This window comes from Bactrocera oleae, chromosome 5 (assembly GCF_042242935.1).
Source record: "Bactrocera oleae isolate idBacOlea1 chromosome 5, idBacOlea1, whole genome shotgun sequence".
In the NCBI taxonomy this organism is placed as follows: Eukaryota; Metazoa; Arthropoda; class Insecta; order Diptera; family Tephritidae; genus Bactrocera; species Bactrocera oleae.
In genome coordinates, this window is record NC_091539.1 from 43522034 (window position 1) to 43541849 (window position 19816).

At 34.1% G+C, this 19816-nt stretch overlaps 1 protein-coding gene across 4 annotated transcripts in view; it reads left to right on the plus strand.

Annotated features, from left to right (window-relative positions):
• Positions 1-19816, plus strand: part of Hk (potassium voltage-gated channel subfamily A regulatory beta subunit hyperkinetic) — a 118161-nt gene that overhangs the window by 89680 nt on the left and 8665 nt on the right. Inside the window, exons 1-2 of one of the 4 annotated variants that reach the window (XM_036366140.2) lie at positions 16181-16268; positions 17694-18860. The exons of 2 other annotated variants lie outside the window; for them this stretch is intronic. In XM_036366140.2, coding sequence (XP_036222033.2) covers positions 18175-18860 — 686 coding nt within the window. In that variant the 5' untranslated portion in view covers positions 16181-16268; positions 17694-18174. Of the gene's footprint in view, positions 1-16180; positions 16269-17693; positions 18861-19816 lie in introns of those variants that run through there. One more of the 4 variants, XM_036366139.2, reaches the window with a different exon arrangement.

Consider the following 19816-nt stretch of genomic DNA (forward strand, 5'->3'; position numbering starts at 1 on the left):
CAAAATTCGATCAATCTATAATATCTAAAAAATAGCTAGTGTAAGACGAACATGGCTAAATCGGCCCGTCACGCTGTTCCTTTATATTATACACATACTTTTTAGGGTCCCCGATGTTTCCTTCTGGGTGTTACAAACTTCGTGGCAAACTTAATATACCCTATTCAGGATATAAAAAGAGATGAAATGGTTATTAATTAAAATAACATGTGTATATCTGTTGTCTTTAGTTAGTTAAGATATTACTGTCAAATCAAAGGAGTATAATTTTTTAAATTTCTGTATTAAATTTAGGTAGTTTTCGCTTTATTTTCTTTAACAAACTCTGTGTTTTATGTTACCTAGATTGTATTGGTGTCACACAGATAGTCTTATGTCCTAATTACGATTTACAATTGGAATCAGTCAGTCAGTTATATTAAACATTGAAATAATTCAACTTTAAAACATTTCTGTTATGCACAAGGAATTACAACTAATTTCAGTTGAAGTTTTGTTTGATGGTGGAGAGGACTAAACATCTGTTGTTTCTGAAACTAATTAAGTAATGTCGGCGAGAGTTTAGTTAATATTGCAATATTTCTAACACCCGTATACTTTCAATAAAATACGAAACAAGTACTTGTATATTTAGGAATCCTCTTAAGCAATTGCTAAAATTAATTTGATAGCTTTTGATGTCGTCGACAACCAGACTAGCACAAGGTTGTATGCGGAAAAACCACAAAAAAGTTGTAAATGGACAAGTCGGCAACATCGAAATAAAAAATTTCAACTGAAGTCAAGTTGAGTTGTAAACCGTAATAGTGGCATTAGGAAATGAGAAACAGGACCTCTGGTGTATGTCAATTTTGTCGGAGCAAACTAGTTGTGTTCTCTTACTTTTTGGAACCGGCCTTTGTTTCTTATACTTTTTCATATAAGTTTACAAAAAAATTCACTTTGCCATTGCAAAATTTGAATTTATTTTTCTACAGTTACCTATTGCAACACGCCAATTATAGCGATTTTTCCACTTTTTGATGTCAATTTTAAAGAACGATTTGACTTTTTCTACAAAATAGGGCTCAAAAACGGCAATTACCTTTTTGTTATGACTTAATTTCATTCTTTAATTTTAATTTAACTTTTTCTTTTTTTCAATTTTTTTCAATATTATTCACTTTTTTTTTGTTGTTTTCGGCTTACATAGCTAGACTTCCCCAAAACAAGAAAAGACAAATCGAAATAAGCTATAGCACGCACACTTCCACTTAAAAATATATATTATATGTATGTGGCACTGAACACACAATTTATACGCTGACATGTCACGTATATCTCGTAAATACACGAAGTTGCAAAAAAACGAAAGACGAAATTCTAAATGCAAAGAGAAATGTAAAATAAGTGAAAAGATATACTTCGAGGAATTTTAATTTCATTACATGTTTAATCCCCGGCTCATTACCGTGTGTGGAAGGTATTAATACACACATACATTCATACCTACATACATATGTAAACATGTTTATACTTACACATGTATATAAAGCCTACATCGATGCCTTACGTCGCCCTTGGTTGATTTTTCTCGACATTACAGCCGCGGCGTCTCTTCGCCCCAATATCTCTGCTTTCTTTTGAGTATGAAACGAAATTTATGTGGCAATGTCATTTCAACAGACAGCCTAGTAAATATACATGTCGAAGTCAACGGTGCTGCCTTTGCTCGGATTTTCTATTTTCACTTATTGAAGCAGGTGCAGACAGCGGCTCGTTAATTTCTATGCGATTTTTCTTGCCGATTAAGATCTTGAAAAAAAAATTATAAAAAGATTTTCGCAAAACCAAATTAAAAGATTTCCTGAGGAGAAATTGCTTGAGTAGATCAAATAAAAATTTTAAGAATTTAATTATTGCTTAGCTCCCTAGATGACTTACATAAGGAGGTTTTAAGTGTAAGAGGAAGATTTTTGTAAGAATTATTGGGCAATTGAAGTGAAAATACTTTAGACACCAATATACGGTAAAGAAAATTTCGTTATGTTCTCAATATAGAGACTAGTACTATGCTGGAGAAATTTTATTAACTTACGATGTTTCATACATCATATATTTAAAAAAAAACATAAAAGGTTTAAAAAACATATACTCAAGAAGTTTGAAAATATTGAGTAGAGTTGTCAGCTGACTAAAATTTAAGTCAATAAAACTGATAAAATCAACGAAACACTAAACAATAAAAGACGTTAACTTCGGTTGAACCGAAGCTGAAATATCCTTTACAAATAGAAAAGATTACTTACAAGACAATGACTTCGATAGTTCAGATTGTAGGGCAGCTTTATGCTATAGTGGTCCGATCTAAACAGATAATAATAGATTGCACTATTGCCTTAGACAAAAGTTCATACCAAATTTCAAAAAGATATCTTGTCAAATAGTATAGTTTTCCATACAAGCACTTTATTCCGATCTTTCAATTTGTATGGCAGACATATGCTAAAGCAGTTAGTTTGCGGCTATAGTTCTGAACAATTTCTTTGGAGATTGTACCGTTGCCTTGGACAATAATCCATTCCAGATTTCGAAGATAATCTTTTCAAATGAAAAAGCTTTTCATATAAGTATTTAACTCCGATCGCTAGTGGTGCGATATCGGCGGTTCCGGCCAATGAGCAGCTTCTTGGGCAGGTAAGGACGTGTGCAAAACTTCAGATCGATAGCTCGAAACAAAATTCGGGCTAGTTCGTGTATATACGGATGGATCGACAAAACTCGTTACGTTGATTATTTATATACATAATTTATAGGGCCTCCGATGTCTCCTTCTGAGTGTTACATACTTCGTGGCAAACTTAATATACCCAGTTCAGGGTAGAATATAGATTATAGATTATAGATTATAGATTATAGATTATAGATTATAGATTATAGATTATAGATTATAGATTATAGATTATAGATTATAGATTATAGATTATAGATTATAGATTATAGATTATAGATTATAGATTATAGATTATAGATTATAGATTATAGATTATAGATTATAGATTATAGATTATAGATTATAGATTATAGATTATAGATTATAGATTATAGATTATAGATTGTAGATTTTAGATTTTGGACTTAAGAGTTTCGATTATATTTAGATTATATATTATAGATTGTAGATTATTGATTATTGATAATTGAGCATGATTTTTGCGTTCACAGATTCAGCGATACTTCCAAAATATTTTTTCTCATATAAGCTAAATAAATGGTTTCCATCGTATTAAATTATTGAATTCCTTTTAATAAAATACGATATCCGATTTTCGAAACTATTGCTGAACATGAAAAATTTCCAAAGATATTTGAAATAAGATGTGAGACCATAAAATCAGTGCGCCTACTCTTACATAAAATCAATAAACTCTCTTTAATAAATGAAGGAACGAAGATCGAAAACAATAAAAATAATATTAAAGCAACTTTGCATATTTTGTTGTAGAAATTGATACCCTTAAATAAGTAACGGATTAATATATGTTAAAGGTTATTCAAATAAGTTATTTTAATAAGCAACAGATAAAAACTTATTTAAAGTTATTCATTTCAAGAACAAAACGTGGCATCATATTTCCAACTTTCTTCGAACTACACATCATGAGATGATAAAATCGAAGCCTCATGACAAATAAGAAGAAATGTACAGTATTTTAATTTCAAGAAAATAAGAAAATATTTTTTCGTGCTTATCTCTGTAAGTATCTTCGTTAGAGCAATAATATTTCTACTGTCTATGCCACTCAATGCCTTTCTTTGCAAGCTGAGACCTAGTTTTGCCTTTTCCTGCATCTCCGTAGCTGTCATTGCCAATGCAACAGTGGCATTTATTGGTGAACTTCCACCGAACGAGCAGTTGGCTTGGCGCCAAACTGTTTTTTTGCCAGTGACTGTTTTTTGCAGCAAGTTATGCGAAAAAACCTCGAGTCCCCAGGCCTCATACTGCTCGTACATATATATATATATATATGTATATTTATATATGTACTTATATATGTATATATGTATTGATGTTTTGCATGCTGCAAGTGTGTTGCAAGCGGAAAATTGCACCATCGGAATCACTTTACTCACTGTGCAGCTCAAGTCTAATTTGCCGGATTATATAAATTCGCGCTATCTATTGGGAGGGATGAGCGTTTTATGCGAAAGTGGAAAAAGTCGATTAGTTCACAAGTGTGAATTCGTGTGGCTGCTGCAGCTGCCTCTTGTTCGGTGGCTTCTGATGTCAACGTGTTAGTGAAGATGCGACAGCAGTGGCTCGTTAATAAAAGTTTGCAGCTTGCTTGTAGTTGTTGGTTTCTTTTTTGTTGTTGTTTTTTGGCTTGACTACTGTTGCTGTGCGACACGCAAATTTGCTTGCAATTTTCCGGCGCTTGAAATGGGCACTCATACGCTTTTAGCTAGCTGTGGCAAACACTTACGTGTAAAGACGCAGCATTAGAATGCAAGCGTCGGGTGATTTGGAAAAAAAAAATTTGCATTCAAGCAAGAAACGAGATGACAAAAAACAGAACAGAAATATATTCTGTGCAATACGCTCCTGGTTGAATGCACGCCAGTAGCTATGAAGGACGCTAAAGTTAGCGCTGGTGCGCGTTGATCTCTCACTCCACTAAAACAACAATTCGCGCGTGTAAATGACTGAAATCGTTACGAGTCAAATGTAAATTTACGGCAGAATTTGGGATAGAAAACGAGAGGTGATGGCAGCATCGTAAAAAGCGAGAGTGCCAACAGCTGTCAACAGTAATATTGTTGTTGTTGTTGTTGTAATGCAGCTGCATTGTAAATAAGTTGCAATTCAAGCAGCTACAATCTGTCACACCTACACACACACCCACACAAGTGAAGCCACAGTACGAGTGTGTTGGCGGCGCCAACTTATACAGTTAACTGCCATAGAAAATGTTAGCCAAGCGAATGAGTTCCAAAGCTTTTGGCGCATAAAAAAGTCTAAAAACGATTGCATGCACGAATAAACGCAAAACCGAAAATAAAGCGAATAAAAATACGCTCAAGGCGCGCTTAGTTGGCCCACCATGCGACCCCTAGCCACAGCATTGCTTTGCGGCCCGCAGTTGGCGCTCGACATTTGGCGTCGCCACACTCTTGCCGCAAGTTTAGCTTAAGTGCATGGGTTTTTCACTTTGCTATTTTGCAACACGTTTTATAGTTTGCTGCAATCTGAATGGCATACGCTCCTTGCTGTTGCTATTGGCACAGACATCATGGTTGGCAACGCAGCCATGATGAACGAGGGTAGCGAGAACATATTTTATTGAACCATTAGGCAGATGAAGGTGTTGCAAGCAAAAGTCAGAACGCAAGATTATACTTATAAATTCAACTGAAATCGATTTTCAAGAGTTAAGAATATTATAGATAGAACGTTAGCAAATAAGTTTATTGAATAGGTTATCTATTGCAGTTAGTAGACAAACAAATTCTGAAAAAGCATTAAAGTATATCTAAAGCAGCTGAGCTTTAATATTATAGCTATAGCTTGTTTTTAAAAGTTAAGATCCCGTGGAATATATCAACTTTTATTACGATACAACTTTTAATGATTGAATTATCTATTCGAAAGACAAATAGTTAAAATGGCTTAGAATAACATTACGTTACAAAGTGAATGAAATTTATAGTAAAATGAAACCCAAAGGAAACGAAAGATTAAATAACAAAAATTAAAAGAGGACGTGGTTAAATTTTGAGGAGTTAAAAAGGGTTTATTCAATTCCCGAGTCCTATGGAAAAATAGTTTTAGCTAAACTATAGGTAAAAAAATAGATCTACAACTTTTGTATCAACACCATAACCTCAAAATTTCAAATATCCAATTTTTGGCTTTTTTATTTTTATATTGTACATTTCTGTTGTAATTTCTATCAATTTAGTGTAAACTTATGTTCCTATCATAACCCCTAATTTTTTTATTTAAAATATCAAGGAAGAAAACTTATTTAGACTTAAAAGCGAAAAAAACCAAAATTTTTAATAAAATATCGAATTTTTTTAAGAAGTTAATAGCCTTCTCTACTTTCTAATGGTATAAAAAATATATACATTTCTATGGTAAACTTTCTCAGGAAATGCAAAAAAGATCCCACTATACCTCACTTCTTAATGCTATAGTGTTCCGATCTAAAAAATTTATTTCGAAATTATACCGTTGATTTGAGTAATAATCCGTGCTAAATTTCGTGAAGCTTGTCAAATAATAGAGTTTTTCATACAGAGACATGATTTTGATCGTACAGCTTGTATCGCAGCTATATGTTATAGTAATCCGATATCGGCAGTTTCAACAATGAGCAGCTTTTTATTGAAAAAAGAACGTGTGTGAAATTTCAGCTCGATATCTCAAAAACTAAGGGACAATATAACTTCACTTTGGCACAGCTTATTATTTAAGGCGGCGGTACTCTCCCCAAACATATTGTTTAGATCGGACCGTTATAGCATGTAGCTACCATGCGAACTAAGCTATCAAAATCAAGATCTTTTATACTCTATAAAACTATAAAAAATGCACATGTGAACGGTTTTAGCTTCCATGCAGCTGTGAGTTTTTTCTTATTTATTTTATATTTCGATACAAGCAATCTTCTAACCAGCTAAAAATGCTGAGTTGCAATATTCAATCAAGACTGGGTGATTGCAGAAGCAACTTAAAAAATTATTTAATTTTTATTTATTAGAGTTTATCCAAATATGTCAATAGCTTTTGATATCATTATTATGTCAACTGTCATGCATCACTGAATACACCAAATTACAAGCTCTCTCGTAAAATTGATCTTCTATGAAAGCAGCAGATATTTTTTAACAATTTCGAGGTTAAATAACTGCATGTGATAAATGCTTGACACCCCACACTTTTTATCCATAATTGCCACTTTTTTAGTAGGCACTCATCTCTTTTTACTGCTGTCACTTTGTTTTATTGTTGCATGCAGTTGTCAAGTAAATTTATGAGTCAATCGGTCAGCAGGGTAATCGCTACATGTACGCCCTTGTCGCTTCACTTGCAAAAGTCCAAAAGTATCCACTTTTGTATTCTCTTTTTTATTATTTTTCCAATATATGTGCATGTGTGTGTGTGTGTATTTGCCCAATTCAACAACGAACTTGTTTTCGAGCGGCCCAACCGGCTGTTATACTTTTGTGAACTTTTTCGAAAGCAGCTTCTTTTGTTCTGGCAATGTTACAGCGACAGCCAGGGCGGGAGGGCGTCAGTGTTTTTTTTTACTTTTTTACATTTACGGAAAATTACAAATTGTCACTGCTTGGTCGCGTTTCCACGGCAGCCAAGTATTTGTCTGGTGTGCTGCCAACTGCGCCGCCATTGTCGTCGTTGCGTCTGCTGCAGATGTGTTGTGCAACTTTCATGTATGTATTTTCTACAAAATGTTGAATTTGCTCTACAGTGCAGTTGACTTACGGAAAGCGCATCGGCGCGTATGTGCTTCCAACTTTCTTTTTGATCTCAACTTGGCTTGGATGGCTACCGTATTGTCGTAACGTCACATAGGCGTGTGTCGCTGACGGTTGGCGCGAACAAAATTCAGAGAGATTTGTATGCAATATTCACTCTACAACAACTACAAGTTTGCTGTCGTTTTCATTTCATTTGCCGCCATTGTTGATGATGCAGTCAGTTTGCGAAAACTTACGTTGAGCTCGCATGCAACCCTGTAGGTTAACATATATATGACTCTTTTTTTTGGCTTTTGTACGTCTGTCTGAATGAATCGCATACTTAGCTAAGCATTTCATTTTCATTTGCGCCCTATTCATCAACTTTCCTTCCGCTCCAACCGTTTCTGCCCTGTGTCGCCTTTTTACTTGCTCATTTTTACACCATTTCGCTACGAGTCATTTTCATTCGGGTTTTTTTTAGCTTTCCCTACAGCTTTCCTATTTTAATCTCTATTATGCAACATACATTTGTGTATAGACACAAACGAATATTTTTGGATCAAAGTATAAGTCTTATAAAGGTACGCCGTTTAGCTCGGTTTGGCCAATTTGGTGAGGACTCTCGTTAGGTTAATAAACATTTTGAGAGAAGTTTTTACTTGGTTCGTGATGTTCTGAAGAGACTTTTGAAGTTATTGAAAATCCTAAGGAATCTCATCATCTTATGACAAACAAAACTAAAATGTTCCCTAGACATAGTCCTCAAGGACTATGGAAATATGTTGCATAAACTTCTGTTGTTTTGACAATGTAATAGACTACTTCACAAACTTACTGACTGCATTGAATAAGAGCATCCGGCCATCATTTTAGTTTGTATTATAAACTTTATGTTATACATATGTATAAACACATTATAACAAAAAGGCGTATTTATGAGCTATTAAGGACTGACGTCGGCGACTGGTATTTCTTTTCAAAATTTCAAGTCGATATCTCAAAAATTGAGAGACTAGTTCGCGTATATTCATGGCTTAATCGACTCAGCTCGTCATGTATTTATATATTTTACAGTATATCTGACGGTTCCTTCGGGGTATTACAAACTTCCTGCCCGTTCAGGGTATGAAAAATACCAAATAATTATTTTAAGCTTTTTAATGCTACTGAATTCGAGTGATTATCTTAAAGAATCACCCTGTTAATAATAAGATCACAGTAGCATTGCATTTGTAGATATCCCATAAAAGAAAACCTACAAGAATTTTTACTGAGAAATTACACAGAATTAAGCAGAAACGAAAAATAGTAGAAACAAAAGCATTTTAGTGGAGGCAAAACATCCATTTAAAGAGCTGCCACATGTCGGTGTTTCGCATTCTCTCGATTTTTTTCCACCTCTTTATTTTTACATTTTCTTAAAGCGTGCAGTTCAAAAACTTAAATTAATTTTCTGTTTTTGCTACTTAGCCAAAGCATGTGTTGGGTTCGCCATTGTGCTTAGCTCGCAATTGTGCGCAACTCGACACTCAACTGAGATTAGCATTTTTTGCGCTGCTTTCTCTGCAGTGATTTTTTACTTCAGATTTGGAAACTTTTAACTGCGTGTTGGCATGAGACCGCGTTTTGCCTGGCTTCCTCTTATTTCGCACAATTTTATTTTAAGTGGTTGTTTGCAAGTTCGGAACTTGGTCAGCCAAAGTTTCTCTTTGAGGCCGCACTGATTGGCAGAAGATATTTAAAGCCTTTCTCACGTGCTACATATAACATAAAAAAATATATAAAAATCTCCAGCGCAATGATTGAATATATGATGTTAATTTGCTTAAAATAATTAAAGACTCGTAAGTAAGTTTAATTTTACGTCTAACTTTTGCTTATAAAAATTTAATTTTGGCCAACCACAAAGATGCGATAAATTTCACCATAATTCTAACTGTAGTTGAACTCAATTTCGTACATTTTAAAGTCATTGCAACCACATCGCACACACATGTAAGAGCACGTCATCCATATGTCAAACTGTCAGCACAACATCACCATTACTCATACGTCACGTTGAACCACTTTACTTTGTAAAATATAATACAATGAAATTGTAGGCGCTTTGTTGTTGAAATCATGAATGCACTTCTAAAGTCAGCATTTGTAAACATATTTATTTATGAAAATACAATCAAGCAGTTTACAGTATCAGAAGTAATTTACAGCCAAGTTCACAAATGTATATTCATACATTTATTATTCGGTTATAATATGGATATAACCAGGTATAAAAGAAAATACATTTCCATTAAAGTTTAATGAACATGTGTTTTGATTAAATTCGTATTGACGTGAACAAATCTAGTTGTTTACACTTACATAGCAAACGCGGCAGAAAGAGTAAATGATTACTTTTTGAACAAAGCATGTTAATGAAAATCAGGTTAAAGCCTTAAAACAAGATTAATTGAAATAGTAAACACTTCACCAACAATTAGGACTTGTAGAGAAGTTTCTTTTAACAGCAAAATTCATAATGACAAAACCAACTTTTTTTAACTTAGTAAGTAATATAATTGTTGATATTTTGTTGAGGAAACTAAGTAAATATATTTTATATGAAAGTCTGAACAATATTTGCTTTCCAGACCAACAATTTTTATACTCTTGCAAGATGTTGCTACAGATTACCTTATCACCTTAAAATAATCGAGATAGATATAAATTTAGAGATAGAGTCTGTCCGTCTATTCGTCTATACGTCTGTGCAAGCTATAACTTGAAAAAAATTAAGATATCTTAACGGACCACTGCCACACCCACAAAACGCCATTAATCGAAAACTTATAAAATGCCATAACCGAGCACTAAATTGAGATATATATAAACCTGTAATTTTATACACGGGATTTCAGTAACAAAGAGCACCTGTGGTCTAAAAATGTTGAAAAAATGGGCGTGACCCCGCACTCTATTAGGTTTAATGTACATATCTCATAAGCCACTAAAGCTACAATAACCAAATTCGCTTATTACAAATCCTTTAAGAACCCCTATAGACTGTGTGAAAATGGAGAGACACATTAAATTGTTTACCTAAGATGATAAAAGAGGGTCGCGGTCCATCAGTGACTATAATATTATTCCAGCTATTTGCAACAAATTTTGAAGAATTCTGGGTATTCAGTAATGTGGTTTAGGAAAATCCAAGTTGAAACTTAAATGAACTATGTATATTTATTTATAACCTTTTGGCATATGAGTGATTTTATTATTATCACAGATATTATCTGTCAATCAGGCAAATATTATAAAGTTATAATATGATTGCTAAGAAGAAAAATTTAAATTCAATATTGGGAAAATCAAATGTTTCGTTCAAATCCATCGGGAGCGAAAGGTAAAATAACAAAACTTAAACGACAAATAATTTACGGGCGAACTGAGGTCGGGAAAAGGAAGAGGGGTTAAAAGTTTATCTTGATTTCCGACAATACTATAGAAAAAACTTTTATGCCAATGTTGTAGGTAATAAAAAGATATATAACTTTTGTTTACAGACTTTTTTCACATAACTTCAAAATTAATTGCTTACAGCGTACCTACTATAAAACCAACTTGTGTCAAGCGGATGTCCCTTCTTCAAAAGATGCTACATACTCTCACCAAAATGTAATATTAGCAAAAACTTATTTAGCTCCAGCGCTGCCCAGGTTATCTTATCAGCACCAATAGTTGATTCGTCTTTTGTTAAATTCTGCAATTCACATCCGGTTTAGTATGTGTTTAGAAATGCCAAAAAGTGTAAATAAGTACATGAAATTGCAAAGTACATAAATATATAATATGTTAGTAAGCTGTAAATATTATCTTTATGAAGGATTGCTAAGGAGGGTTGTAAACCAAGAGTTTATATTCCACCTAAAACATATACGATACTGTATTTTTCGGCTAAAGCTCCATACTTGATTTTTCAGTTTCTTCGGTTTTCTGCGTTTCTTTTGCTTAAAAGAATGCCTTTTGAATTAAGACAGGAACTTTGTAAAAAACAACAAAATAATTTTTGTATTTTATACATTTTATATAGTTTGATCTCTTAGATTTAATTCGACTCTTTAGAATATTGTATACAATATCAATAAAGATGCGCCCACCGTGGTTACAAAATGGAGATTTGGCTGACCAATTAATCTCGTTCATTTTTGACAACAGACGTCATAGTTATTTTGGCGAGCCACACAGCTTGAAACCATAAACGACGGTAATCGACTGTTGCGGTGTATTTGAAAAAAATATATCTTAATGATGGATTTGATAAAATCTATGGTTAAAACAGATTATGCTTTAATGCCGATCCCTAAGTATGAAGTGGGTTTGACATTAAGCATATTCAGTTAACATAATTCAACGACTATTTTCAATGCAAAGCGTCACCAACTCGGCGCGTTTCTTTACAAAAAAAATGAGTCATAGTTAGAATTGTACAGAATTTAAGTTTCCCAAACATCTCTAGCCAACTCAACCAGTCAAAAGTTTCGCACCGATATAAAAAATGGCACATCCTATATATGCCAAACATTTACTCGCAAATATGAAATCAACGAATGTTTTGACAGGCATAGTAAATATTTTGCCATTGAAATGTGAAACCACACATAGACACGACGGAAGAAAATATGCAGGGCTAATCCTCAGTAGCCTTAAACTAAACAAATGAACGTACATAAATAAGTCAGAATTGTAAATAACTTATAAAGACCGAATATGCAAGCCATTCATTCAATTAAATATCTTCAAAATATTTTCAGCTCAATATTTAAGGGCATAACCTAAAATATGTGACACAGCATAAACAAACCAAATAATCTCAGTTGTTTAAGTATAAAATACTACTGTCATTTTGCATACGTTTATACTACACATTCTTCGGCTTTCTATTTATTCTACTTATATATTTATTGCAATGCAGCCAACAAAAACCTTGACAAAAATTTCAAATTTTATAAAATGCACCCCACAGAAATGCGCCAAGTAGATACCAAAACATATGTCGTACATATGTAAATATATCTATCGGCTTTAACTGCTGGTGTAGTTTTCACTGCAATTCCCCACAGCTGAGCTCAGAGTGGGTGTGGCAAATGGTGCGGTAACGGGCCAACGTTAGTTAGGTCAGTAAGGCCAGCAACAAAGGCGTACACACAAATTGTGGCGCAAAGCTCAACTGCCCGCATCGATTGCTTTATTTATTTTTAACTCTTTTTCCCTTTTAGATATCATATTTTTGCAACGAGCGGCCTTTTGGGGAATTTTCCTGTCTCTCTTATATGTTTTCTAACTATTTTTATACAATGCCCAAATACATTTTTGGCCAACCAATGCCTAAATTAATCTACTCAGTGAGGAGTAACAGTGCTAAGGGGCTGCCAAATGGAATTTGTAATTAAAAATTGATATAATAGTAGAGAATTTATGCTTGTTTTAAAATTAAAAGCAAAGCCATTATCTTATTCCGTGGTTCGTGCTATTTTTTGAAAAGCATATACTCCATATATTAAGACAAGTTTTTCTATTGCCGATGTTCGGTACACTACTTTCCTTTCTAATGGAGCTTTAAGTGCATAAGCTGTTTTACCAAAGACCACAAAGCTCACATAGGCTTTCATATGCTCAAAAATTTTCTAGGTAATTTTTTAGATATTTTCCAAAACGATCTCTTCCTTTAATCACTTCTGCTGACACATTTTGAAATAGTAAATAAAACGAATAATTTTTAATCTTCATCAATATTTATTTTGTCAGTTATCGTCAGTGGTAGACGGTTTCTCGACCATCCTTAAAGGCTTTGTACCAGTCGTAGACTTAAGTTTTCGTTAGAACAGATTCACCATATAACTTTTATAACATTCGCAACGCAACATTCCACACACGAAATTTGGTTCGAAACACAAAATTTGATGCAAATTCTTTGTTCAATATTTTTTTCCATTGTCAACTGATTTCAACAGCTGCTGCAAACAACCTGGTTGGCAGATAGCGCTCATTTTTGGCATGATAATTAAGGACAGTGCTAGCTTAACAAAAATAAGTGCTGAAAAATATTCAGCGCGAGAAGTTTAAATGACAATTTCTGGAAACTTTCTGGTCACAATGTAATTGGTTGAAAAATAATGATTTATGCCCATCGGAAGGTTTACTAAATTTTGATTACGATACAGAAACCATATATCTGTGTAGCGACTAAACTTTTTAGAAAAGTATCCATTTAAAAGCTACACATAATTATCGATTTCGGTATCCGTTTCTGCAATTAATCGGTAAATGTTATTGTGAATTTTTTAGAAAAGTATTCATTTAAACGCTTAAAATAATTATCGATTTCAGTATCCGTTTGCGTAATTAATCGATAAATGTAACATTTAATTTTTGAACGCAATTGTCTGACTATGGTGATAACAATAGCGTAAAATTGCTAATTAAATGAATTTAATCATATTTAGGACTCTTTCTTTCATAAATTGAAAGTTTTCTTTTATATTTAAATTTTTTTTTATTTATGTGAATTATTGAAACTGCCAAACTAAGTATATTGTTTTTGGATTTTGTAAAATGGAATTTAATTGTAATTTTATTCAGAAAAAACGATTTTTTATAAAGTCGATAGTTTTTGATAAACAACTATTGACTTAACAAAAATTATCGACTATACAGTTCTAACGATTAGTCAGTCAAAGCATTGAAGCAATTCGCATTGTTTTTCTGTCACTAACCCTAGGCCTTTAACGGCATATTTAAGGTATTTATATCCTGAACAGGGTATTTTACATTTGCCACGAAATTCGTAACATCCAGAAGGAAACGTTGGAAACTACATAGGTATATATAAATGATCAGCGTGACGAGTTGAGTCGATTACCCATAACAGTCTGTCTGTCTGTATATACGCGAACTAGTCCCTCAGTATTGATCTAAAAAATCTCCCGCGTCTTTTTTCCTCAAAGAAGCTGTTCAGTTGGCAAAACAGCCCATATCGGAACACTGTAGCATATAGCTGCCATATAAACTGAACAATTTAAATTATGTTCTTGCGTGGAAAACTTTTTTATTTGACCAGTTATCTTTACGAAATTTGGCATGGATCATTTTCTGAAGCAACGCTGAAATCTCCGAAAATTTTGTTCAAATCGGACTACTATAGCATACAGCTGTCGTACATCTGAACGATCATAATCAAGATTTACTAAGACTACGATTGGCGTCCTAAATCACATAAATATATATACCGTCTTAATGGACTATAGACTGGAAATCCATTAGCTAGTCAATCAAATTTCTAATAGTATTACCATAATACTACAACAAATTTTATCACCTCTTCTTATAGAGTCCGAAACTTCTTTAAAAAAAAATTAATTTTATCCTAAATGCTAGTTGAAATGCTTATGATAATTGAGGATAAAATGTTAAAAATTATTTATTCATTACAACATTTTATTCAATCTCTTAAATGTATCACTGCAAAAAAAAAATTTTGTTTAAAAAGTTATTATATCGAAACTTTGAACTTTTCTTACCCAAGTTACGCGTATATTTAAAGTTATTTGTACAATTAAGCGCTTAGCAAACTTACTTCGAAGCTAGCTACTAAGCCCTACACTGGCAAAACAGCGAAACCACTGCAACGAGTAATAAAAATGCACAATAAACTGCTTGCAACATAGTACATAAATTATATTTTCTCATTTCCCAGCGATTTCCAAGTCACACCAACAACTTGGTTAGCAACAGAAGAGCAAATAAAAATACACAAAAAAAAATAAGAGAAAACTCCGATCTGCAGTAGCAATGGCATAGAAAGCACAGCAGCAAAAATCATAAACCTTGTAAAGCTTAATGTTGAAAGAAAAGCGGCAAACAGACTGCTTTGAAAGTCACACTAAGCTAACCACTTCTCTTGCAGGAGCGTAAGACGTGCAGACAAAAACAAAAACAAATATAAAAGCAAATAAGCAAAGTGCAACTGTTATATACACACACATACACACACAAAATATATAAGAGTACATCGCATAAGGAAATCCGAAGTATAATATAAGGAAATAATTAAGAGATTAAAATCAAGCGAAACTGCCTTAAAATTTGCAAGAAACTTTTTAGACATTTAATGCTAACTAAGTAATCGTCGTAGTATTCTATTAAAGTACAACAACATCGAGTAGCGAAATAATGTTAATTTCAAGTATCCACTTAAACATGCCTAATTAGAGAAATTATGAAAATATTTAAGTACCAAAGCAGCATAAATATTTGCGGTTAAACAGTTTCAAAGCAAACAAGTGATCAAATAGTAATTAAATTCAACTAAAATTAAAGCTACGTAAATATACATACATACACATGAATGGTTTATTAGCAAAAAACGTTAAAACGGTAAATAAAATGAATATTTGAGCCATTCAATACTCTTTAATGAATGAAATACAATGCGAGCGCATAAATTATGGAAAAAATACAATGAATTTAAATGCAGTTTCAAGTGAAAATATGCTAAACAAAAACAAATATCTTGTATATAAAAAATAAATTTAAATAAAATAAAGTTAAAAAAAAGGAATTAAAATAAAGAAAAGTAAATTTTATTACAAATTAAGTGAAATTGTGAAATTAATATAAAGGAGTTAAAAAAATCACAGACAATTTTGCTTTTTGTACAAAATGATATAAACATTTTTTCCGCTTGATAGGCGGAGTAATTTATTAATTATTATATTTCCGAAAAGAGCTATGATGTTACACCAATATGGGTTTCCAATAAGACGGTAATGTTTAATGCGCTAAACTGTTATGTGGTCGAATTCGACCGAAAGTTGAAACAAAACAACATTTCACATATTATAATACAAATATATATTAACGCCTTACATCTCCTGAGCCTCATCCAAGCATGCTAACGCCTAGTCGAATTTTCCATACACATGTTATAAGTCTCAGCTGGGATGGCTTTTAGTTCATTTACGACGCGTTGCTTCATTTAGGCGCCTCAAAGCGTCCAATTAGTATTCTTGATTGCCCGTTTGACCCTGTGGAACGAGTTCATGATGAACCACACCACCGCAACCAAAGAAAATGAGCAACATCTAAACGACTCATGTTTCATTTCATAATAATATTAGTCATTGTCATATGCATAAACCCACGTCTCGTTACCAGTAATAATGCTTTTGATGCATATTGGGTGCTTAGCCACGTTGTCAATCTCTTTTGCAAAAGATGCAGGCCTTTTGGTAGGAGTCTAGCTATGACATGCTTCATACCCAAGACGTTAGTAAAAATGTATTGAGTCGGTCCTTAAGTAATATTGGTATCCTTGCCTACCTCTAAATGTACAATTCGAATGAGACAAGTTTTCCATGACATCACGACCTTCACTGAATGCTTTGTGCCACTCAAATACTTGTCTTTGCGATGAAGTAGACTCCTCAAAATACGTCTGGAAAATTTTTTTTTGATTCCGTAGTCGTAATTCTATTGGAAACACAAAATTTCAAGCAAACTCTTTGTTCAGTTTTTTCTCCAAGGTAAAAATTATAAGTTTTTTTGATGGTGGGTTAGATAGACAAGATAATAACTTCCCACCGCTCACTGTCTTTTGCAAAAAACACGTAAACTTAGTAAGATTTTATTACCCCCTGAACAGGGTATATAAAATAAATATGTATGTTAAATATTTATGAACATACATAAATGATCAGCATGACTAGCTGAGTCGATTAGCGAACTAATCCCTCGGTTTTTGAGATATCGCTGAGAAAAAAGCAACGGTATAATCTGCGAAGAAATTGTACAGATCGAACAGCTGTCATACAAGCTGACCGTTCAAAATCACAATAAAGATTTTTTATACCTTTTCATGCTATAAAATAAAATGCACCTGTAAAGGGAATACTTAGGATTCTCAGCTACACAATAGCTACAAGTTGTGATAGTAAAAATGGTTTTACAATTCTCCTCGAAAAAAAAATTATATATCAAATAAATAAAAAAATAAATAAAACACATAAATAAATAATCGGCATACAATAAAATTCTACAAATAAGTGATAATAAAAACAAGTTTACATACAAATAGCACGAACAAATGTTACATAACAATTGTGAATGTAAATATGTTGTTTTACAGTTGTATACAATGAAAAAAGTGAATCAACAATTTTTCAAACAAATATCTTTACAATTTTATTTAGGTTCTTTATGGTTTTTACGCAGGAAATCGAGTGCAAAAATGTGATGACCCAAAAACACTATAAAGCAAATATAAATAATTTAAATGAAAATTGAATTTATTCAGCTAACGAAACAGTTTTTTAACCTACGCGCCGCGCCCCACACCGCTCACATACGAAACTGACAAATACAACAATTCGCCAAAGAAACTCGTCCAATAACCAGCAGTCAAACATGTAATAAATTTATTGGTTGCCCCTATGCGTAAACAATGGCCGAATAAAGACGACAAAAACACGAGTGAACCTACAATTAAAAAAAAAACACACACACATACGCCAGCACACAAAAATAGCAAATAGGATTAAAAGGAAACATTAAAACCAATTTCGAATTGAGCGCAAACAATATAACGGAAAGCAATAAAACGACCGAAGTCACACACAGCAATCAACAAGGAGCGCACACCCCCTTTCCCCCCACACCGCGGCATACCGTAAAATGCCAATAGCAACCAAAACCGCCACAAAGCAAAACTCGCAGCAACAATCAGCCAACAACACCATGACCATGCACGATGACAACACTGCAACAACGCATGCCAGTAGCAGCAACAGCAGCCACAACACGACCACAACAGCAACAGCAACAGCCAATAACTCACACGCCGCCGCCACCAACCTCAATAATAGCAGCGCTGCCAATTTAAGTGGCGGCATTTCATCGCTACCGCCACTACAACCGCCACCACCTCCACCGCCCGCGCTGAGCAGCGGCAACCTGAGCATACTAAATGGTAGCATTGGCATTGCCAGCGCTCACGCTCACGCTCATTCGTCGCATGCGACGTACGGCCATGCACCGAGCGCTGTCATGGCCAGTGCCACCGCCGTCGCCGCTGCCGCCAATGCGAACAACTACAGCATGCCTACCTACGCCAATATTACCGTTATCCCCTCGAACATAGCTGCCGTCGCTGCCTCGAACGTTCAAACAGCGAATGCCGTCAATGCCAATCCGCCCATAGCCGTTTTCATGGGTGGGCTGGCTGGTGGCGCGGTGGCGGCAGCAACGGGTGCCGGTAGAGGTGGTGCTGGTGGTGGTGCCATTGGTGTGGGCAATACCAATGACAACAACAACAATATGGATAATACAAGCGAAGAATCGAATGCTGTGACAATTTACAGGTAAACACGCAAGTAAAAACAAAAGCAATGACGCTGCTTTGTTGTGTAATTGAGGGGTATAAAACAGCATACGTAGAGCGCATTAAACGTAAGAGTTTTTTCGGTAATTAAAAGCAACAATTTCCTATTCCAATTGAATTTTATTGCATGTAATTGCGTTATTGCAATAATTGAAAAGTTATCAAATTCTTATCCTTTCAATATTCTAGTATAATATTTAAGCAAAAGTACGAAGTATACATTACTTAGTTGTAGGTTTTTATACTCTCGCAACCTGTTGCTACAGAGTATAATAGTTTTGTTCACCTAACGGTTGTTTGTATCACCTAAAACTAAGTGACTGTCTGTCCGTCCGTCCGTCCGTCCGTCCGTGCAAGCTCTAACTTGAGTAAAAATTGAGATATCTTTATGAAACTTGGTAGATATGTTTTTTGGTACCGTGAGACGGTTGGTATTGCAGATGGGCGTAATCGGACCACTGCCACGCCCACAAAACGCCATTAATCAAAAACAAATAGGTTTAATGTGCATATCTCCTAAACCGCTAATGCTATAACAACAAAATTCACTAGAAGCAAATGTTTTTTACACTTCTATTGACGGTGTGAAAATAGTTGAAATCGGGTGGCAACTCCGCCCACTCCCCATATAACAGTACTGTTAAAAACTACTAAAAGCGCGATAAATCAAGCACTAAACACACCAGAGACATTAAATTTTATCTCTGAGATGGTATAAATTGGCTTTATAGGAACCGCGTTCAAAATTAGTCAGTGGGCGTGGCACAGCCCACTTTTAGGTGAAAACCCATATCTTGAGATCTCCTCAACCGATTTCAACCAAATTTGGTGCATAACGTTCTTTTCATGTTTCTATGTCATAGTGCGAAAATGGGTGAAATCGGACTACAACCACGCCTATTTCCCATATAACACCATTTTAAATTCCATCTGATT